The 23950-nt window shown below is 37.3% G+C and overlaps 1 protein-coding gene across 4 annotated transcripts; it reads right to left on the bottom strand.

Moving 5' to 3' along the window:
• Positions 1-299: 299 nt before the first annotated feature.
• LOC122642799 (hydroxymethylglutaryl-CoA lyase, mitochondrial) lies at positions 300-18016 on the bottom strand. 4 transcript variants are annotated; one of them, XM_043836397.1, is made up of 9 exons: positions 17797-18014; positions 13671-13863; positions 12356-12551; positions 11686-11865; positions 10600-10680; positions 10342-10505; positions 9549-9685; positions 2062-2177; positions 300-762 (listed from the first exon to the last, which is right to left on the bottom strand). In XM_043836397.1, exons 2-9 carry the CDS (start codon positions 13835-13837, stop codon positions 514-516), a joined length of 1290 nt encoding a protein of 429 aa, XP_043692332.1. In that variant the 5' UTR covers positions 13838-13863; positions 17797-18014; the 3' UTR covers positions 300-513. The 4 variants fall into 4 exon arrangements, with proteins under 4 accessions (XP_043692332.1, XP_043692331.1, XP_043692333.1 ...); XM_043836396.1 differs by having other exon boundaries at positions 17824-18014; XM_043836398.1 differs by having other exon boundaries at positions 13671-13868; positions 17828-18014.
• Positions 18017-23950: the final 5934 nt, after the last annotated feature.

Genomic DNA, 23950 nt, shown 5'->3' with positions numbered 1-23950 from the left:
AACTGCCTTGTTCCATGTAAATGGGTTGAACACTGTCAATGACTGGACAATGACAAGAATTCAAAGACTTGGCTTGACCATCTGATTACAACCCAAGCTTAACATGGGCTCACAGCATTCTAAAACTCTAAGCATTTTCAAATAAAGGAGCAGTAACAACACTAAAACTCATCAGCAATGGATGATTAAAACATTCTACCCTTCAGCACTATTAAAGGTCTCAAGTGATGGCTCAAATAATCCCATGGGTGTATCAAAGGTAAAGAAAATTTAATCCAGTCCAGCTTTGTACCCAAAGGTTGATGCAATTTACAGCTACAACTTTATTTAGGATAGAGAATATACCCCCATTCCAAACAAGAGACCCAGTATAATTTTCACTGGAACTGGGCCTCTGAGTTTACATTGTTTACATTCATATATCAAGTACAGTGCCGATGGCAAAATTCTTTATTAACTTCTATTCATTTTTTATTTTTTTTTCAAATTGGATAATCTAATTCCAATGTATAATTAGATCTTAGAGGCATCTGCTGTGATTTTGCCAAGCGCAATTGCTGCTTTCGACCCAGATGTGCGACCTAAATGCTTACAGATGAACTCTCCAACGGACAGGAGCTTTCCAAGATCCACATTGGTCTTCACCCCAAGTCCATTGAGCATGTAGACAACATCCTCAGTTGCCACATTCCCAGAAGCACCTTTAGCATATGGACAGCCTCCAAGACCAGCGACAGATGAGTCCACTATACTAATCCCCATCTATTACAAAATGAAAAGATTCATCAGTGCTTGGAAATATAAAGGCGCAGTTAATTTTAAATGAATGAAACCTTTTTTAACATCTGCACTGAATGCCAATTCAATTGCAAGAAGATTGGTATCCTCCCCTCGGTGCAGATCATCATTCAGATCCACTTCTGGGCCCAAATTACTGGGTCAGATCCGTAATAATGGGTCCTGACAATCTTACATTCTTGATTACGGTTCATAGGGGTGCATCAGGACTGGACCAAAACCAGCAAAAAGGACAACCCAGCTAATTGTTGTGCTTCAGTTGGGAAACACAATAGGCCAATAGCAAATCTAAATTGCCTGTGGCACATGCAAATACACATCATCTGTTGAAGATGGATTGGTTGTTCAGGTGCAAGGGGTTCCACAGTATGTTTGGTGACGATCGTCTTGTGGAGAAGGTGGGGGGGATTTAGGGTTGGCTCTAGGCCGAGATTTGGTGGATATTTTGTTGCCCTTACGTATGATTGCAGAGTAAGATTCTTTTTTCAGATTAATGTGACCAGTCATCTGTATACTTCTCTTGCCTTTTCCATGGACCTCTTGGTTCCTGATTGTAGATTTCTATTATACTTTGAGTTATATACTAGACTCTAGGTTTCAAGTATGCTTTATGTTATTGAATTTTAAAAGCCTTTAAATAAATTTCCTTGCCAAACAAGTAAGGCGTGGGTTGTGGGCAAACATTCAAGGAAGTTTTTCCTGGACAGTCTCCTAGATCTATCACAATGGCAGCTCAGTTGTCAATAGACATGGTGGAGAGGTTCACATCACCATTTCATGTAGAAAATTTCAGAACAAATCCATTTTGACACAAGGTTGAATATGGATAGTCAACAATTAAGGGATAGAGATGGGTAAAAATACAAGCACAAAAATCTAAACAAGGTGGTACAAAATGCAGCCGGTCCAGAGGGTATCCTATATACCAACAGCCAGAATGCCCAAATAATTACTCGACATGGCAGAAATTGCTGATCATTAAAGACCTTTCTTGACTGCCAGTCCAGTAAACATGTTTCCAAATAGATGATACTAGGATGAAACTCGTATCTCATCCCAGCAGATGGAACCCAGTCTCTGCAGATTTTAAGTTGATTAAAGTCGGTGACATCAGCTTATGCATTGATTGTTTCTTAATAGTAGGACTTTTGGATGCCCCAGCCAACCAGGGGGATCCCAAATTTGTACCACAGTGACTAACAGGCTGGGTTTGCTTTATCCTCTATCCTGGCAAGACGATTCAAAGCATAGAAAGTTGCTTACTTGGAGGGACACCAAAATATTAGAAAGAGATTGCCCATAAGTGTCATGGAAATGCACTGCAAGCTTCTCAACAGGTACAACAGCCATTACAGCTTCAAGCATTGGAACAATAGAACCTGCAGCACCAAAAAGAAGAAAGGGAAACAGAATATAAATGTCACAGATAAATAAACCAGATAAACTCCTGAAAGAGATAGCAAACCAGATTTCTTGCACCAACACAAAATCAAGTTTCCACCACATAAAATATCATAAACTAGGGGAATTGTGAGATTCAAGTCTGGCAGAACCTATATATAGACAAGTTAATGGAAAACAACTACTCTTTTCGATTTGTTAACCAAACCAACTGTTTGCTAATAATGTAGGATCTTTTGTGTTTCTTCCTTATATATGTATATATTTCCCTTCTGAACCCTATCGTTCAATTATTCCTATTTGATTTGTAATAGCTACTTAGCAAATAATAGGACTCCTAATCAGAATAGGACTTTGATTTTAGTTGTTATAAAAAGCATTGAGAGTCTGAGACCCAAAAGCCAGACACGATTTGATTAAAGCATATTGCTGAGTTGCCTTTGGCCAGAGACCTGTGAGAAACAGTGTGGGTGTGATACCTTGAACCTGAGATAGGTTACTTATCTTTCTTCTTCCTATTATGCTATGTTTTCCTGCAACCTAACTAATGTTTTGAATCTTAACCAATCAATACTGTTTATGCTTGATAAATCTCTGGTTTTGGTGATTCAATTTATATTGTTCTCCTGACTGTTAGATCTGTTACTGGTGTTGAAATACAATCAGAGAATCTGATTTTTAAACCCTGCGGCACTCTGTTTTAGGGCTGATTTTTTATCTGAATCGATCCTGTCCTGTGTGAGATCTACCCATCAGTTCAGGACAATACTTTGGGACATTAAAGGATCCCCCAAGAGGACCACTCGACGAGCTTTCTAGGGGAGTCTGATCATCTGATCTGGAGATATAAAAAATCTCCTAAAATTGCTCAGTTTCTGTTTCAGAAACCGAGTTCATCTAATTACTCTGACTCCAGCCATTAGATCTGTGTCATATCTTGGGGATTGATTTGACTATTCCTAGATGTAAACTGGATCCCAGTATGAAGTCAATCTAATTCTTGGATTTGATTTAATTTCAGAATTCCTATTTGCTGGATTTTAAGCAAAATTAATGATTCAATCTAATTGGGTAAAAGGAAACAGTCGTGTCAAAATATCAGGTAAGGCTAATTTCATGTTTGCTGGAGGGATTCCTGAGATTACATGGGTTAATCTCCAAAAATTCCAATTCTTCCTCTGGAGTCTGGACAGCAGCTAAGGAAAGATTAATCTATGTCCCACATTTTGGTTCACCATCCTTACTCTTTTGAGGTTCAAGCTGCTATCCTGGATGAGATTAATGTAAGATGGCTGATGCCAAGGCCCCATCCATTGATGCTTTGTAGCTGGACATGTCAATAGTTAGAAAGGATAAAGAAGAAACACTGGTCAATGATGCAGCTCCAAGAAGGAAGAAGAAGAAGAAGAAGAAGCCCTGAACTTAGGGTTTGAATAGGGAGCCATAGATTAGGAGTGTTATTTTCCATACTTAGCTTATTTTTCTGTTTTTAGATTGAACCGGTTTAGAATTGGTTGCATCCAATTGGTTCAATTGGTCTAATTTAAGTGAAATGTTCCTATTGGTCAATGGGTCCTTATATCCTATTGGCTAGTATGGAATCTTCTCTTAAATTAGTTGTTTTAAGTTAGATTCTTTTAATTTAAGTTAATAGGGGTAGTTAGGACATTTTACTGTTTTAATTATTAGTTTTTAAATTAGATCCTTTTCCTTCCACGATTTGGCAAGGGAGAAGTTAGATTATATTAGGAATTGGCCTTTGGCCTTCTTTTATAAATAAAGCAAATTGTGGGAGGCTCCCGCACAGATTTTTTAATTTCAAAATAGATTTCATTGGCTGCCTTTGCTGCTGTTCCTTGCTCCCTTGTGAGTGGGTGCATCCTGGTGGATTTGTGGAAAGGGTGGGTGGATTCCTGCGACTCCTTACGCTGTGACGGCTGGGAGGATCTCTCTTTGAAGGTGGCTTCATCCTTCATCATTCAAGCTGCTGCCGATGGATTCCAGTGGTGAGTTTGAACTTTAAATTCTGTTTTTATCTTTCCTTCTCCTTCCCCATTCGATCCCCCTTTAGTTTCTGTTTTACTTTCATAAACCCTAGACTGCTGAATTCTGTCCAGATCTGTTTCTCCATTAGAATCCTCTCAAACTTGAGCCATAGCCTCCCCTCACTATTGCCTATACTTGACCCTAGCTACTGCCCATCATCAACAGTCAAAACCCTAATCCCTCTTCTCCATTAAAACCCAAAAAAACCCTAATTTCTGTCTAGACTTATTCATCCATCAGAATTCCTTCAAATCACAGCCGAACTTCCATTCCCTTGTCCCTCACACTCGACCTCAATCCCTGGTCATAATTTCCATCCTAAACCCTAGTTTCAGCCTAGATTCTAAAACTTAATGTAGTCCTAGATAGGTAGGAGACCTACTAGGAGCCAAACAACAGGATCAAATAACAAAAGGGGCTGCTGGTTCGAATGGACAGCACTAGGATTTAGGTCAATTCCTAGGGTTTGGGTTGGATATTGGGAAAGGGGTTTATAGGGTATTAATGGGCAGGTCTAGGGGGTCAATATGGTATAAAAAGGTTAGGATTTGGATGAGTTTTGAAATTCTGTAATTTTGGGCAGAATTGAATTTTAGGGTTTTGGGTTTGGGTTTTAATGGAGCAAGGAGATGAAGGGGTTAGAGCGGGAGTTTGGGGCTGAAACTTGGATCAAGTGACAACAATGATGTAAGGGATGTATGCTGAAAGTTTGGTTTGAAACTGATGGACAGATTTGGAGTTATGGAGGTTTCCTAGTAGAAGTAGGAGAGAGGGGTAAAACTGTAATTTCAGACAATCGACTTGGTGGATGGTGCTGAAATTTGAATTGAGTCTCTCTTAGGGTTTGAGGAAGACTTGATCAAATTTTTAGCAAATTCTAATGGTTAGATTTGGCTGGGCAAAATTCTCACGAAAATCACCTTGTATGTGACCTTCTAGAAGGAAGAAGAGTAGTTGTAGAATTTCTTATTTGTTGCAGGTCTTCAATGTCAGCAGCTTTGAAGATGAACAATGGGGTCTCCCGATCTTCACGATGCAAGGAGATACGTAACAGCCCTCTCGATCTGCACGATGCAAGGAGTCGATTGGAGATCCACCAATCCCTTCAACCTTGATATTACTCACAAGGCAACCTTGATATTACTCACAAGGCACACTCACGATGGAGCAAAGGCAGCAAGCATAAACCTGAGTTTTATTAATCAAAATTCGTCTTCAATACTTGGCCCCCTTAGAACTTTATATAAAATACTCAAAATTAGACTTAGACACTAAAAAGGAATGGCCTAACCCAATCCTTAACCTACTAGCTAACTTAAACTGACTAGGAAACTGAAATAGACTCAAAATAGAGTCCTAATGACTTAAAAACAACTTAAACTACTTAAAATAAAGAAGATTCTCTACTAGCCAATAGGATATAAGAACCTCTTAGCCAATAAGATCACTTCACTTAAATTAGACCAATTGAACCAATTGGATGCAACCAATTTAAACCGGTTCAATTAAAAACACAAAATAAAACTAAGTATTGGGCTAATCTCGTATGCAACCTATGTACCCCTAGTTTAGGCTCATTAAAGCGGCCTAATACATAGAAAGCCCTTGGGAACAAAGGCCCAGCATGTATATAACCCAACCCTAGGCCTATTTCTAAAGAAATAAGCCAATATCTATGATGAACCTGCATCAACTCTCCCCAACTTGAAAGACGAATTTTGCAGTGATGAGGGAGAATCAACATGTGATTAGCAGCTTTGACTATCCCCAAACAAAATTCCGATGAGGCAGGAACATTGGGGATAAAGTCTTCAATGCGTGGAGCTTTCTCTTCGAAGAACCATGGTGGCATAACAAACTCTATGTGTTCTTTCTTTGGATCAGCAACAACTGTCAATGTTTCGTCCATAGAGCCTTCAGTGTTAGCAACCTTCTCATCTAATGCATGAGACACAAGCTCCACGTCTTCAAGAGTAGCATCTTGAAGGTCATTGTTTTCCTTTGGAATGCACTCAATCAACTTTTCATCTTCTACTGTTTCAGCTTTGTCTACTTTGTTCTCTTCAGTGTAGACCTCTTCAGTAGTTTCTTCTACAATTGTGTTTTGGACCTCCACATCAATTTGATGGTTGGGCTTCTCAACCATGATCTCAACTACTGGTGTAGCTTGGTCTACTTGAGTTTCTTTAGCTATAGGTTCTTGAATCTCTTCAACACAAACTGCCTTAGTAGAATCTTCTGTTGGTGCATCCACCATTGGTGAAGCTTCAAACATAGTCGATGCCACTTGCGTTTGAGTTGACATGTTCGGCAGGCCCTGTGGCTGTACAGTTGATGTTGTCACCTTTGGTTGTAACCCGTTTAGAGTAAAACAATGGTATAGACGGTGTCGATCAGGTAGGACACACGAGTTGTTTTCAGGCTCAATCCAACCTTGTCGCTCGTCCAACCAATTGCAACCTACTACAATAAAGCTCCTTGGAGATGGTACCGGCTTACACCAAGCACCATCATGGTATAAAGAATACCCAAATTCAACACAGACTTTACCTGTAGGCTCGATGCAAATTGCTCCTGATTGGGACAACATATCCACCACGGATTGTGAAATAATATTATTACGTCTCCTCTCATCAACAACTAAGATGGCTGTGCTCCCATTGGCTAGACGAACTTGGGTCTTGAAAACGAAGGGAGGTGGGTCTTTCAAGGCTTGGTTGGAGCTTCCCTCCGCCATGTCTCTGATACGAATTTAATGTAGTCCTAGGTAGGAGTAATCCCACTAGGAACCAGGGTAATGGGTTCACCGAACAAGGCTGGCCGATTAGGACAGCTTAGGCTAATTAGGGCAGAATGAGGGCTAGGGTTAGGGTTTCGAGCTAGGGTTTTATTTGGTAATGATGTGCAGGTGTTTATGAGTCTATTGGTGTAGGTTTGGATCAATTTGGATGAAGTTGAAAATCTAGGGTTTCGGGTTAGAGGCCTTATGAAAAATGGATTGTTTGTGAGATCTAGGGTTTAGGGTTTGGGTTTTAATGGAGCAAGGAGATGAAGGGGTTAGAGTGGGAGTTTGGGGCTGAAACTTGGATCGAGTGTCAACAATGATGTAAGGGATGTATGCTGAAAGTTTGGTTTGAAACTGATGGACAGATTTGGAGTTATGGAGGTTTCCTAGTAGAAGTAGGAGAGAGGGGTAAAACTGTAATTTCAGACAATCGACTGGGTGGATGGTGCTGAAATTTGAATTGAGTCTCTCTTAGGGTTTGAGGAAGACTTGATCAAATTTTTAGCAAATTCTAATGGTTAGATTTGGCTGGGCAGAATTCTCACGAAAATCACCTTGTATGTGACCTTCTAGAAGGAAGAAGAATAGTTGCAGAATTTCTTACTTGTTGCAGGTCTTCAATGTCAGCAGCTTTGAAGATGAACAATGGGGTCTCCCGATCTTCACGATGCAAAGAGATACGTAGCAGCCCTCTCGATCTGCACGATGCAAGGAATCGATTGGAGATCCACCAATCCCTTCAACCTTGATATTACTCACAAGGCAACCTTGATATTACTCACAAGGCACACTCACGATGGAGCAAAGGCAACAAGCATAAACCTGAGTTTTATTAATCAAAATTCGTCTTCAATACTTGGCCCCCTTAGAACTTTATATAAAATACTCAAAATTAGACTTAGACACTAAAAAAGAATGGCCTAACCCAATCCTTAACCTACTAGCTAACTTAAACTGACTAGGAAACTGAAATAGACTCAAAATAGAGTCCTAATGACTTAAAAACAATTTAAACTACTTAAAATAAAGAAGATTCTCTACTAGCCAATAGGATATAAGAACCTCTTAGCCAATAGGATCACTTCACTTAAATTAGACCAATTGAACCAATTGGATGCAACCAATTTAAACCGGTTCAATTAAAAACACAAAATAAAACTAAGTATTGGGCTAATCTCGTATGCAACCTATGTACCCCTAGTTTAGGCTCATTAAAGTGGCCTAATACATAGAAAACTCTTGGGAACAAAGGCCCAACATGTATATAACCCAACCCTAGGCCTATTTCTAAAGAAATAAGCCAATATCTATGATGAACCTGCATCACCTAAAACCCGAAACCCTAAACCTAAATTTCTGGAATTTTAATTTCTTGTTCAAACCTAATTAAAACCTACACCAATAGACTCCTAAAAACCTGCATATCATTATCCAATAAAGCCCTAACTCAAACCCCAATTCCTAACCCTAATTTTGCCCTAATTAACCAAATCTGTCCCATTCGGCCCACCCCTTTACATAACCCTATTCCCTTGGTTCCTAGTGGGACTTGTCCTACCTAGGACTACATTAGTCAATCTCTCACATCAGAAATGACTCAATGATTCATTCATTTTTGTATAGCCTGACTTGGGTCCTTTATTGTATACTAAGCCTTTCATAGAAATAGTTTCTGACTTACCAAACAAAATACCAAAATTAACATTATCCAGAAAGACCCATACCGTGTAATCAAGACAGAAGGGCAAGAGTCCTAAACGATTTTGATAAAAGTGCACTTCATGGATAGTTGAGAAGAAACTAACTTCAGATATTCAATAGCAAGAACCAAAGACAAGAAAAACAACTGTGAAACCACAGCTAATCATTCATCCTTATTCCCAATCGGAAGGTTCATTGCAGTAAAGAAGTGCAAAAAGGTGTAAATATGCAAACTGATTAAAAGAGTACAATCAACATATACAGATCCTAAACCTATGTTGGTGAAACCTGACCTTAATTATTCATACTGATAATCAATCTTTTTCTCGGCAAACACCATGCATGTTAAATAGAAATCAGTTTAAGTAGGTTTCAGATCATCATTAAGAGGGCAACCATATGGTCTAGTAGACAATTGCTGGCCCGAAGGCTCACTTGTTCAGGTTCTTGGGACAGAATAAAAGAGATAAATCTATCATTCGCATAGTAATAAGATATCAAGGTTAACAAGCTGTGGTGCGCTTCATGCCCATGCTCACCAGGAGGTTTCGAGTTCGAGCCTCCTGGCTGTTACCTTCCCCCCCCCCCCTATTAGTAATTATATAAGCTCCCTTTTCCCTCCCCCCCCAAAAAAAGATATCAAGGTTTGCATAACAGCATTATAGATAGATATTAGTATCTCTCCATGAGGAAAGAAATTTACGGTTCAGTATATACAATTTCTAGTGTCATAAGTTTATTCGTCTCGATTCTCATATACTGCATGAAATCAATTACGCATTAAGAAACAATAAGCAAAATGTGACTTAGAGATTACCAGGTGTTCCAACACCAATTGTATCACCTAGGGAGATCTCAAAGCAACCCATGTCAAAAAGCTCTTTCGCCACATATGCTACATTTGATGGAGGAATTGGGCCTTCCACAGGGCATGCAACAACGCATGATACATAACTAAAGAAAAAGAAAATTAATTACTTCAAATCAGAACCCATATGAAAGATATAAGAAATTAATTACTTCAAATCAGAACCCATATGAATGATATAAGACATGCTACTGCAATTCAATTATAAAATTCCCAAAAAAAAAAAATTTAGAAAACAAAATCTTATCAGGAATTGAGTTTTAGATAAAATTGCAATTTGAGATGACCAGCTAGAGAGCTATCTGGTCCAGGATGATTTTAAGAGTGAGTTGGCCCATAATTTCAATGCGGTGGGCTATCTTACACCCAATATTGAGCTTAGGCTACTCTTCATTTTTTTTTTCTTTTGGGGGGAGTGGGGGTAATAAACTAACATATATAACTTAGAACCAACAAATGTAAACGTCACACAAGGGACAAAGTCTCGGCCTAACCAACTAAGCAAAGCCAAAAGTGAGAAACATCCAATTACTAACTAAAGAACAATCTTGATAAGAAATTGTGACCAGATGTGGTGCATGAAACAAATGGGGAGACTGGAACAGATAAAATTAAGAAATTGCCTGTAAAGAACCAAAGAATGCAAATTGTTTCCCCCAAGAGCCAGGTAAGGAGAAAAATAGAAAGATTTCAAAAAAAAAAAAAAAAAAAGCACTTTAATAGAGAAAAGACGACAACATACCCACGAACAGGAATTGACAGCTTTCTGGCAGCATGAACAACAGCCCGATAACGCTCAAGACTGTCCTCAATACTGCAATTAATGTTTGACTTTGAAAAGGATTCGGAGGCTGAGGCAAAGATTGCCACTTCCTTCGCTCCAGCTGCCACAGCTGCTTCAAACCCCTGCAAGCAGAAAATATAAATTAACTACTTTATCTTTTCATACAAATTTGGCATAGTTCAAATATGGATTTGCATCCTAGATAAGACAACATACTTTAAGGTTAGGGGTCAACACAGGCAATCTAGCACCCTCCACATTCCGGATGCCTGCCATTACATCCTTCGCATCTGCCAGCTGAAATACAGTAATAAAATAACTCATAGTATCATGAAATTATTTTGACAAAACCAACTCCATAATACCCAATAAAAAGGATGGCAGGACAATCAAAAAAAACACAAAAACAGCAAGAAGCTTCCAGTGATAACAAAGCAAATAAGGGCAACATAAATTTGAGAGCAAACAAGAGGTAACCAGAGTATTGAACCAAAGACATGCATGGATAGACAGTAAGCACTGAAAACAAAGAATATATCTGTTATGATTGAAAGATTACATTCAAGAAACCATGGTTAATACATGCTCCAAGAAAAAACACAGGATTAGAGAAATCACAAGATTAACATACAGAAAGAATAAAAGCAATAAATCAAAAGATACAGATAAAGATTAAAAAAAAATAGTGTAAATGTTAATAGATATATCTTCTCACCAGCTTGCCTACATTCTGTTGGCTTGTTTATATATATCTCCATAATGCAAGCAGATTCCTTCTCTGCTCGTATAATGTTTCTGGTAGCTCTTAAAATTACACAAGAGTATGACATGTAATTCAACTAATGTTATGTGCATCATACTCTAAACATAGTCCAAACATCAAGCAGTACAAATGCAAAGGGGCCCTCCATCTCAGAAGAGGAACCTGGCATGACTGTTTTGGAGATATTCAAGACAAGTCAACCATAACGGTCCAATTAGATTCTGTAATGAACTCCGCATTTTGGGGGGGGATAGCAGTGTCTAACACTCTATGTCTGTGTCTACACAGGGACTTGTGCACATATACAGAGATGGTAGAAGTAAATAAAGGTGCTTATTCAGGAAAGTTGGACAAGTTCTTTTGTATAAAGATGCGACGCATCAGGTACGTGAGGACAGTTTAGGCCTAGTTGGAAACAGCCAAACACAAAGGCTGGACTAGTGCTTTGGAGGATTTTCCATCACTAAATGGATGGTTTGGTTTGGTCAAAATTAATAAAAGGTAAGTGATAAAGGGTGGGAAAAAAATGCCTAAGTTACCTGTGGTACCCATTTTGGTGAGACAAAACTCGTTGCCTCAACAACAGGCAACCCAGAAGAAACTAATCCCTGTATCAATTCAATTTTTACAGCTGTAGGCACCATATTTTTCTCATTCTGCAATCCATCCCTTGGGGCAACTTCCACAATCTTTACATAGCTTGGTAATCCACGTAATAACTGCAGTATGAAAGCACAATCAGATTTTGCAACACGTATATCAAAAAGAGAAAAAAAAATAAGTGCAATTAAGTGAACTCTGCAATTTGCAGTGAAAAACTAAGCATTCATCAAAGTTGTGCATATAGGTAAGGGATAAAAAAATTTGTTCATGTCTATGGATTTTTGCATTTAACTGGAGAACAAAAAAACAGACCCTAAACCAGGAGGAAAAATAAATTTTAAGCAGTTAACCCACCAAAAACAATAATAAATATTAGTAGGGAAAAAGAACACTGCTTGGTAGCGTTGTTCCTACATCCAGACACAAGAGCGTGAAAAATTACGGCCCAACCCCTCCTGAAATAAAAAATGTCATCCATGATGATGCCCTTGCGTGAGCTCTCATTGGTCCTTGCATTGGTGTGGTTGCTACACAACCAAGCAGCGATCTCTTTCCCATATTAGTAATCCTTATTATGATTAAAAGTTTATTTGGAACCCAACAGACCTTACTCGTTACGCCCCTTACATCATTGTCACTGCACTCAGAGCAATAGTGGCGATCTGGTACATATGAATCACAAACACCTCCAAATACCCTATGGTTCCGACCCAAGCTTAAAGTCCTTCGCTTTAAGGAGTCTCCACGCAACCCCTCCCGGGTCTGTCTCCTCCATGAAAATGTCTCTCTTGTACATTCTTCACTGAAAGAAAAAAAAAAACTCTAACGTGTCAATTTTACTAAAATTAACAGATTGAAATAAAAAAAAATAACTTAACAGACTCTGAGAGAACAAAACTTATCTTAAAATTTTCTTGAAATAAATTGGAAACTCCATGCTTCAAAATGTTTCTATATGGTTATGAAACAAGTAGGAAAATGAGGAGAAATGAAAGGTTCTGTCCATTTGTTTTAGTTTTCTAAGTTTTAACATGAGTTGGGCCAAAATGGGCTTAATCATATTTAATACTTTTTCTTTAATGCAACAAAAAGAAATTTTCCAAATTCCCAAATTCATCAAAAGCACGTACTTTATAAATGACTGATTCAAATGCTTGACAATCTCATCATCATTATCACAAATAATGATAAGAGCAATGGAAAACAAATCTTTGAAATCCACAAAATATGGTTAAAAACTAAGAAACATACACAGCTAAAAGTACAAGTGAGATTTTCAATAAGGGGCTATGAGATTGAATTTTGTATGAAATTTGAAAGCAGCTAATCTAGACTGTAACATATCTTTTGAATAGTAAGATTTGCCATGACCCTAGGAGAAGTAGTTAAGAAAGATATGTATAGTTTAGGCCTTGTCTCTAGTATGACTTCGAAGAGAACTGATTGGAGGGCTAAGATCCATGTAGCTGACCCCAGTTAGGTGGGTTTGTTGAGTTGTTGATGCTATTGTGCTCTTTTCCTTTTCTTTTTTCTAGTATTCTTATTATGTTGTCTTACAAGGATCCATGTAGCCGACCCCATTTAGTTGGGATAAGGCTCAGTTGTTGCTGTTGTTGTTGTATCCTTCCACACAGCACAATTAGCTGGACCATAGAGTAAAAGCTTCCATGACATGCCATGCAAAGAGGCTTTTTCTAAATAATGGTTAACAAAGATAACGAGGAATAATGATGATAAGAAAGAAAAACTGAAAGTTTCCTTCTTACAGCAAAAGTTTGAGTAGATTATGGTTATGTATCTTAGGATTAACAAACTTATATCATTTTTCTTCTCTCTTCCATAAAAAAAATGTTATGTTGTCATCGGCATGCTAAAAGAACAAGGAAAAAAGAATCTCACTGAAGTAAAAAATTGCACTTACTTGCAACTGTTGGATGAGCTGCAACTCCTTCCCTCAATCCAGCAATTTCCCATTCCTATGTCATCCGGTATAGGCCTGCAAGCAGTAGAGGAGAACCTCCTGACCCTATCAATACAACCCAAGTTTGGGAAGTTGTCAAGACCTAGTGGCTCCTCCAAACTCGACATTGCTGAGTCCAATGCCAAAAGCGGAACTGGAACAAATTTACAGGACAAGTAAGTTCCACCAGGAACACTTTCGCAAGGCCTTAGTTGCTATCATTTTATCAACAGCAGTGAAAAGGATGAATTTTACCGCACTAAAAGATCATTAAGTTCATTTAAAAATGCAAATACCTGATTTCAGAGCAAGAAACAAATTTCATGAAGGGATGGAAAATGTGAACCATACAAGGACTAACTAGGTTATAGTAACCAAAAGTTTGTCTGGGTACTACAAGGAATCAGCACAGATTCTCAACAAATATGCACCTCTATCCTATTAGAATAAAATTGATTGGGTAAATATCATCCCCCTCCCTCTTAAGTATCCATAATATCAAACCCCTCCCCCAAGTTTTGAATAATGATAATACCCTCCCCTACTTTTGAAAGATTCTATCAACCATACCCTAATCATTAAAAAACGCCATTAAGTGATGACATGGCAATTACAAATTTTCTAAAACCCCATAATACCCTTAATGTAATTTTATTCCAATTTTGCCCTCTTCAACCCCAAAGCCCCTTATGCGTCTTCTTCCCCCAAAAACCCCTCTGCTCCCAGGTTCCCGCTAGGAAAACCTTCTGAAGAAGGTCTAATTTTGATTTTTTTCTTGAAAGAACAAAGCTGTAACTGGATCGATTGGTTTTTATTTGTTAAGATCATCTACAGAATTGGGCCTTTTAAGAAACAACTCATCAGCAGATAGAAGATATACTGATGCAGTGAATGTCTATGACAATGAAGGATGGTGGGTGGGAAAGATCACCTCCATACAGGGGTTTTCAGTACTCTGTTTATTTCTCAAGTTCTGAAGACGAGATTACATATCCGTTTTTTTTCGGTTGAGGGTTCATCAGGAATGAAAGAATGGCAAATGGGTTTGTTCCTGTTACCGTTCCCATTCCCGTTCCCGTTCCCACCATTGAAAGGTTGTTATCTTTTTTCTGAATCTGCTTGATCTCGTCAGTAAGAAGTTTCTTTCTTTACCCTTTTCTCTCTCCCTGGTTTATTAGTGAAACTGGGTCTCACTGCCCTTTTTATTCTTGCTGCTCTTTCTTTTTATTGAACCATTAGTATAAAGAATTACCAAAAAAAACTACCTTTTTATGTTTAGGATACATGCTTGATTTGGTTCTGAAACTCTCAGGCCTTGAAACGATTATACTTCAGTAAGACTCTAAGAGTGAGGAAGAAGTGATGTGATGTTTTTGTCAAGCTGAATGTCGTTTACAATTCCTCAGCAAACTGAATATAGTTGTGCTTGTTCTTCTGTGTGAGAAAATATGAAATAAGTTCCTTAATTTCTGTTTTCATGGTCCGTTCAGTTGTAAACTGGTAATGCAGCTAATCTGCAACTTTCTTCACTGCATCAGTATTTCTTCTATACGTTTTGGTTATATTCTCTCGTATCAATTTTTTGGCCAATCGGCGGTGGGTTTTAGCCGTAAAGGACGGAAGGCGGCAAGAGCAACAGAGAGAGAGAGAGAGAGAGAGGGGAGATGAAGGTTGGGTTGGGTTGGAGTTGATTTACATTCATCCAATTAAAGGGTAATATCGTCTTTTGAACTGCTGTTTTAACACCGTTAGCCACTTAGGGTACGGTTGATAGAATCTTTCAAAAGTAGGGGAGGGCATTATCATTATTCAAAACTTGGGGAGGGGTTTGATATTATGGATACTTAGAGGGGAGGGGGATGATATTTACCCAAATTGATCTTAGAAAAAGGAAAGAAAAAAAAATCACACAAATATCATCAAATAACATCAAGGAAAAACAGCACTCACATAAATGTACACCTTGGACAAGAATTACCAGAATAACTGCTAAAGAATTGTGGATCCAGTGGCTCAGATCATTATTGACACATTTACTCCTCACAACAAGCAATGGTGGAGAAACAGATTGACAATGTCCTGGAACTAAGTCCATGCACATTTTATGAGGGAAATCTGGAAAATATATCTAATGATGATGCAAAGTCAAATGCCATCTGATGCAATCTATAGCTATCCGTGATATTATAAGGAAAACTACTCTCAACAACATGATCTTTAGGATTTAATGGAGATCCCTTTCTTTGTCAAAAAGGATAAAAAATTTTAATACCAAACTTTCTAATAATTGGTTGGGGCCTTTTATCTCTTGTGATTACCAATCGACAGGATAAGAGATGAATGGAGAGTCAGAGAGGGGGGGGAACAACCAATAAGTTTGATTTTTCATAGTTTAATAAACAAGTTTTCAGCAAGGACCAAGCCTTTTCTCTTAGGATCTACCCATGGGCATCATGGTTGCATTTCATATTGATGCAGCAGCCCTCGATTGATTGGATAAAAACCAACCCAATTTGGAGGCCCACATGCAAAAGAGGATTTATCAAGCCAGGTGGATTATTTATTAGTTAGGTTAGTTGTTTAGTTGGTTTTTAATCATAATCGGCTTAGAGTTATAAGGGCAAGATGTGGGGTCAAAAGGGGGGAAACGGATTTGATAAGTTTTTAAGAAGTGAGGGGGTCAAAATGTCACCAACCAGTTAATGCTTCTATATTTCCCCTACATAAGCACCTAAGAGTGTGAAAATCAACAGAAAGTTGGCATAATAAGTTCTTAAAAATAACAGAAATGTAGGAACTTCATTGATAAGAAGGTTTAGTTACTTGAGCAAGTACGACTATCAGAGACATAGTACTGTAGTAGGCATCCTATATCTCAAGGTCATGAAAAGTACAATGTTCCACATTTTTCTATTAAGCTTAGTCTTATTGGAAAGATGCAGTCACATCCAGATACCCAGAAAGGTGGGGAAAGAAGCACCTGTCATTGAACTAAAAGGGCACTGGCTCAGTTCATGAATGCTTTATTATCAATACAAAGAATCAGAGAATTCTAATGTACGATTCAGAAACCCAACCCTTATCTCATTTCATTGGATTTTCAAACATAAGCCTTGGTCCTATGAGAAAAAGAATTGGACATGATGTTCTCCTCATAAGGGTGACCATTGCAGAAAAATGAGTCAGAATTCCTTTTCCATTCAAAATGTTCTCATGTCAAATGTATATTTCCAATTCAGTATGTTCAGATTCATCCTCGCATCCATTGAAAGATAAATTTGTTGTAGAAACTATATATGTTTCTCAAGCCCAATGAGAGGAAGGAGCTGAATCCATAAGCACCTAGTAAATGATTGAATTCATGAAGTTCTAAAAGTTATCAAGGAAAAACCATGCATTCAAAAAATAATTATAAAAACAAGAAAGATCTGTTTGAATAGAATTGGTAGATATTGTCATCAAAAGCAGAGACTATTAGTCCAATTTTTCTAGAAGTGTTCACCAATTCTTCCCAATGAAGTATTCCATCTAAATTTTAATTCTTTTATATTTCTGTAAAATAAAATGGATAAAGCTGAAATAAACCAGTCTCCCCAATTATACAGCCTACAAAGATGAAATAAGGGTGTAGAAAAGAAATTAAGCTTCGATATAAGCTAACAAATCACCAGTAGTGATGATCAAAGTAACATACCAAATTACACACTTCGCCAACCAAACAAATTCTAAGCTCTTCACACTGAGACTAGCTTAGTTACAGTGTAGAGCTTGAACAGTGGCAACAGAAAGATCAAATTCCATGTCCGAAAGCACCAAGGGAAGTTTCACCAAAAAGTATACATAGATGAGTTTACGAATCCCCAGGGAGGAAAAACTGAAGGTAAAGCCAAAAGATAGTTTATTGTCTTACGCGTCAATGACAATGCAATGGTTAATCTCAATTTTCAGTCAACCAAAACAAAACCATGAAACAATAAGCATCAAATCTCTTCTATCCTAGCCCTAAAATTCCAAATAAGTAGCAAGACAAAGAACTAGAGCAGCAGAGATAGAATCTGATCATTCAAACTATTGGAGAATTAATTAACTGAAAAAGAAGAATAACCCAACAAACCTGAGATGAATCAGAGCCTGTTGAATCGAGTAGCAGAAGAAACAGAAGAGAAGAGACAGTGGGAAGAGGGAAAAACTAGGGTTTCTGAAAGAATAACAAGTTGGGAAAACCCGTAATTCCCTCTTCAAGGGTTAGATGAAGGAGAGAAGTTCTGGTACCAAACGTGTCAGAGATGGTTCACAAGTTAGGTTTGGTGAACGGTGTGTGTTCTTTTCTGTCGTTAAATCAACTGGAAGAGACGATGGGTAGGTAGTTTACGGTTGGATCGTTGGAGTCTAGATTTCCTCGGCGATTTTTTTGTGATTCCAAATAGGGATTTGGTGATTGGATAAACGAGTTAAGTAGCGTTTGGCCGGTAATTCAGTTAATCATACAAATTCTTTTGGGGGCGGGGAATGGGTGGGCGAAGAAATCTGTCCAAAAATCTTCACAAATGCTCCAAGCTGTGGACCAATAAAAAAAAACCCTCAAAAAACTTGAGATGCACAACATTGTGGGGAGGCAGGATTCTCGTCGCTTCACTTTTGGCTGCCCATTTCTTGTTGCATTTATTTACTAAGGTCTCAGCTACCCAAAAGGAATCCTGAGGATATTTTGGTAATTTCAAAAAAATCATGAAAAAGAAGTGCTCAAGAATCTAATCCTGATTTCTATCCATTTTTTATGGGGAACCAGTCTCTCCATGGGAGCACAGGGGCCACATGCACATAGCAGCCAATGAGAGCACGAGCATTGTCATCTCGGGGGTGGAAAGTCTATCTTTCATGAGGGGCAGGGTGGTCACTTTACCTCCAGTGTATCTGGGGCAGTCATTACCCTCCAATCAGCTCTATTCGAAGTTATACTTGATATAAGGCCTAAGCTACAATGACTCTTTCGGACTCTTTCTAATTCCTTCAATTTGAATCAAATCACTCTTCCCTATTGGAGCATCCAAAGGGCTCTGTTGAACATGGTCATGCCACCTCAAACGACTTTCTCGTAGTTTATCATATATCAGTGTCACTCCCAAATCAACTCTAATACGATCATTATTTACTTTACCCTTCCTAATTTTTCCACTCATCCATTTCAACATCTTTGTTTCCGCTACACTAAGTTTATCTATATAATGCTTCTTAACTACCCAACTTTCTGCATCATGCATTATAGTTAGTTCTATGACTATCGTATAAAATTTTTCTTTTAAGGTTTAAAAGAATATGTCGATCACACAATACTTCGAATACACATGTTCACTTCATCCATGTCCTTCTCATTAATTTTCATCATCTCATTATCTGTCCTAGTGTAACTAAAGTTACACACCATATATTTTGTCTTTATTCTACTTATCTTAAAATCTTTTGATTCCAAAATTGATCTCCATAAATTCAACTTGACGTTAATCTCTATTTTTATTCCATCCACCAAAATAATATCATTAGCAAAAAGCATACACCTAGGAACCTCATCTTGAATGTCTCTGGTTAAGCATGGATAGCTAATCCTTGGTGTAACAAAATTGTAATTGAAAAATTAAGTTCCTTGACCCCCTATAGTTTTTACACTAGTCACTCCACTAATATACTTATCCCTACTTTTGTTAGACATATCTATTTGAAACACTTATCTTCTCTAGTACTTACAAAATTAACTCTCTAGGAAATTTGTCATAAACTTGTTTTATGTCAATAAAGACCATGTAGAGATCTTTCTTGCAATATCTTCATTTGTCCTATTATAAAGACAAATTGTTTCTTCATAATAGTAGTTTCTTGTCATAGGTGGATTTCAACAACTTTCTGATAACTTCATAGTATGACTCATCACCAATTCTTTATATAGAAACTAAATAGACCAATAATACAAGAAATTATTATTATTATTAGGGGAAACACCACCAAGTAGAGATCTTTTTCCTTTATTATTATTATTATTATATATAGAATCAAACAGCCAATTCAGATTCGACGGGTCCAATCCGAATTTTCAAATCTTGGGTTCGACAGTACGGACATGAAGTATGTTGTTTTGTTTCAACACCTTAATTTTGGCCATTTAGTACTTAATCCAGTAAATCTGAATATTTAAATATGAATCAAACACCATGTAATGGTAAAAGAGTCAAATTTGAGACCATAACGCAATTTTCTAATACCAAAAATTTTAAAATCCTATGACTCAAGTTGTTGTATCCTACATTTTCTTTTGGGTAAATTACACGTCACCCCTTGGTTTTCAAATCAAACTCAAATCACCCCCTGATTTTTGAAAATACTCAAATCACCCCCTGTATTAGTGTATTAGACCCCAATATGATAAATTAATTCCTACTATTAGTTTTATGCTATTAAGTGATGATGTCAGTCAGTTAAATAAATTTAAATTCCTAAACTACCCTTGACATACAAACATAGATTTTGAAAGGCAGTATTGTAAATTTAATTCTAATGTTTTAGTACAAAGGTAAAATAGTCCTTTCACACCAATAACTAACAGCAGACTAACACCATTACTATAGAGGGGGACGGATGAGTATTTTCAAAAATCAAGGGGTGATTTGAGTTTCGTTTGAAAACCAGGGGTGACGTGTAATTTACCCTTTTCTTTTCTATTTTCAATGGTCAATAATTGAGATTCACACTTTTTTTTTAATACTTGTGAAAGAGTCAAATAGAATCAAGCTTGACATTTAGGTAAGAGTGGTTAGGACATGCTTGTCATTAAAATTTGGGCCATTCTAGGCTGATAGGAACACAAGCACACAACCAAAATGTAGTCCCAAGGGACCTATACCCACTCAACTTATCCATGTGCAACAGTTGTTTTACATTATTCCATGATTAATTTGTTTGACTGAATTTGGTCAAAATAATAATAAACCCATGACAACTTAAAATAAAGGAATGTAAGATATTTTAAGGAGATTTGTGATTCACATTTTAAAAAGATAACAATAACAATATATTATACACATGTGCTCCCATGAAGAAAGAGTATGTATGCTTATTCTTTTCATTTTAATTAAATAGTATGGTTTGAAAACAAAGAATTAGAAATGGAAAAGAAAACATAGAAAATAAGTACATTAAAAGGAGGAATATATTGGTACCACTTGCATTCAGGGTTTGAAAATTGGATCAAATCGAGATACGGATTAGGATCGACTGAGATTGATTTAGATCAAACCAATCCTATATGGAAACTAGGGTTTAGAGATTTTAGCCAATTTCCACCGATTCTAATTCGATTCAGATAAAAATTCAGTTGAGAGCAATCTGGATCTTGATTCCTGGTTTCTAAACCCTGCCTTTTTTTTTCCTTTGTCAATGATCTACTTTTTTTGTCTTTCAACCATATTAACTTTGTTAAGATTCATATGGTGATAATCTGATATCTTCCATTGAGAATGAAACAAATAAATATACACAATACGGAGTGATTTACTCCATAAGAAAGGAAAGAAATAAGAATGAATCCTAACTATCCTATTGTGTAGTTTACACTAATTGACAGTCATACACAACATTATAAACGTGTGTGAATGAGTCAATACTCATCCATAACGTTAACAGTCCCCCTCAAGGTGGAGCATGAAGATCACGAATGCCCAACTTGGACTTCAGATGTAGAAATTGTGGGTAGCCAAGAGACTTAATAAACAAATCGGCAAGCTGACCATGCAGAAGAAGAAATCTTGAGGGTACGTAATAGTCCCTATTGTAATTTTTCACGAACAACATGGTAATCGAGCTCAATATGCTTGGTTCGTTCATGATAAATGGGATTGGTAGCAATGTGAAGGGCTGCCTGGTTGTCGCAGTAGAGGGGAATATGCGCTAGAGGGGATAAATCAAGGTCACATAAGAGGTACGTGAGTTCGCAAGTAGTGACAGCCATGGCGCGATATTCAGCCTCTATGAAAGAACGAGATACAGTTACTTGTTTCTTCGTCTTCCAAGAAATGGGAACAGAGCCAAGAAAAATACAATAGCCTGTTGTGGAACGGCGAGTCATGGGGCAGCTGGCCCAGCCTGAGTCGTAGTAAGCAGTGAGATTAAGAACATTTTTGGTAGGGATGAGAAGACCTTGACCTGGTGTGCCTTTCAAATATCGAAGTAACCGATGTGAGGCGTCAAGGTGCGGTTGACGGGGTTGATGCATAAATTGGCTTAAAATATTAATAGTATGCACAATATCCAGCCGTGTAACAGTGAGATAAATTAAACGACCAACCAACCGTTGCAAAGATTTCAACCTCCAATGAAATTCACTTTGATTTTGTTGTTGTAGTCTTTTCTCGAGTTGTCGATAGTCATCCTTGAAGTGACCAGACCTGCCACAAACGATACAGTTCCCTTCCTTCTTCGGTAATTTATTGTCTTTCTTAACATGAAGGTTTTTTTGGAACTACTTGTTCTTTTCGGAACTCAACAAGGTTAACCTTAAACTTGAATTCCTTGGCATTTTCCTGGTTCTTCTATTCAATTTTACTCTAATGGTAGTTTGATTGAGTTATCAATCTTTTCTCTTATGCTTCATGTTGAGTTTGAAGTCTTTCTAAGAGACCAACAACTTCTCCAAGAGAGAGCTAGCAACAAAATCATCTAGTCGGACCATGCCTTTCTCTGCCAACTTGACAGCCACAACTTGATATAACGCAAATATCATCTTTCATAATGAAATCAAGAAAATTAGCTACTACATCTTACTTCGAGCATCCTCTAAGGCATACTTCTTCTCCAATGCATTTCATATTGTGTATACATATTCAAAAGGAGCATATACATTATACAACTCATTTTACAAAGAGTTCGGGATCCGATTCTTGCATTGGTAATTTGTTTGCAACTACATCTCCATTTTGGTCTTGAGTGTAGAATCATTACTCTCCATTAGAAGAGGTTCAGTCAAGGCAAATGAGTTTCCCCCTTGAGTCAAAAGACAAAAGCTCATAATTTTGGAGCAAAGGGACCCTCCCCTTCCGACTCTAATCAAGGGTTGAAGTAAAGTATAATTTTCTCCCTCTTTTTAGTTCGAATTAATTAGTTCAGTGTATAATAGAGTAATGTAGCATAGTATAGTATAGTATAATGTAGAGTAACATAGTATAATATAATATAGTATAGCGTAATATAATATAAAATAGTTAATGTAGTTAAAGACGACTAGGGTTACTTAAAGTATCATTTTCATCAGCATGTGTTTGATTCGATTTGTATTATTTAGGTTAATTGTTAAGTGTAGTTTTTTTTTTATGAATTATTAAGTATAGTTAAAGCAAGCATGTGTAGGGTCAACATATAATATTCTTTGATGCAATAGTGTACTTTAGTTGAACAAACATAACCATACATATGGGCTTAATTACCATGTGCCAAGAGGTTCCATTAATTAAGATTTATGAATCTGTTGCATTTGAACTTTACATCCACATGTGATAAAAAAAAATTAACGTCCCCCCCCCCCCCCCCCCCGCCCCCCACAATGAAGCTAGACTCAAACAAAGAGAGCATAATGATATAACACCTAACAAGTAACTATTTAGGGAAGTAGTTTTCTGTCTGGGAGTGTAACCTACGCCATCACTCCCATGAATCTATCTCTCTCCTCCTCAAAACAAGGGGCCAGAGCTGTCTTTTCATATGGGGAGGAGAGAGATAGACTCATGGGAGTGCTGGCTTAGCTTTCTCCCTATTACTTAATTAACTAGAATAAAATGTAGTTGCATTACTTTGAACATCATTTCTAAAACAAAGAAAATAGCTTGCTTGAGGAGGTTGAGCTACTCATATAGTTAATAAATGAGTTTTCCTTAGGTTATGATATGAGGAAATGGGATTTCTTCAGAATCCCTTGTTATTCACAGTTTTAATTTTGATCTCCATATAGTCCCATCTTGGTAGTCAGAGAATTGCTTTTGATTGCACTCATCTTTAAATTCAAGCATACTTAAATTATTTATTTTCAGAGGTTGAAGCTGTGCATGATAAAAACTGTTAACAGAAGAATTTTATGAGTAGAGATCCCAATTCCTTCAAATTAATACCAATTTTTTAAGTAACATCTTAGTTTTATGCTGATTTTACCTTGCAATTTTTGTTTATGTGGGCTTTACCTGAAATCAAATGGAACCTCTTAGAAA

This window comes from Telopea speciosissima, chromosome 10, assembly GCF_018873765.1.
Source record: "Telopea speciosissima isolate NSW1024214 ecotype Mountain lineage chromosome 10, Tspe_v1, whole genome shotgun sequence".
NCBI classification, from domain to species: domain Eukaryota; kingdom Viridiplantae; phylum Streptophyta; class Magnoliopsida; order Proteales; family Proteaceae; genus Telopea; species Telopea speciosissima.
Note: the sequence above shows the minus strand (reverse complement) of the source record. Positions and strands in the feature narration are given on the sequence as shown.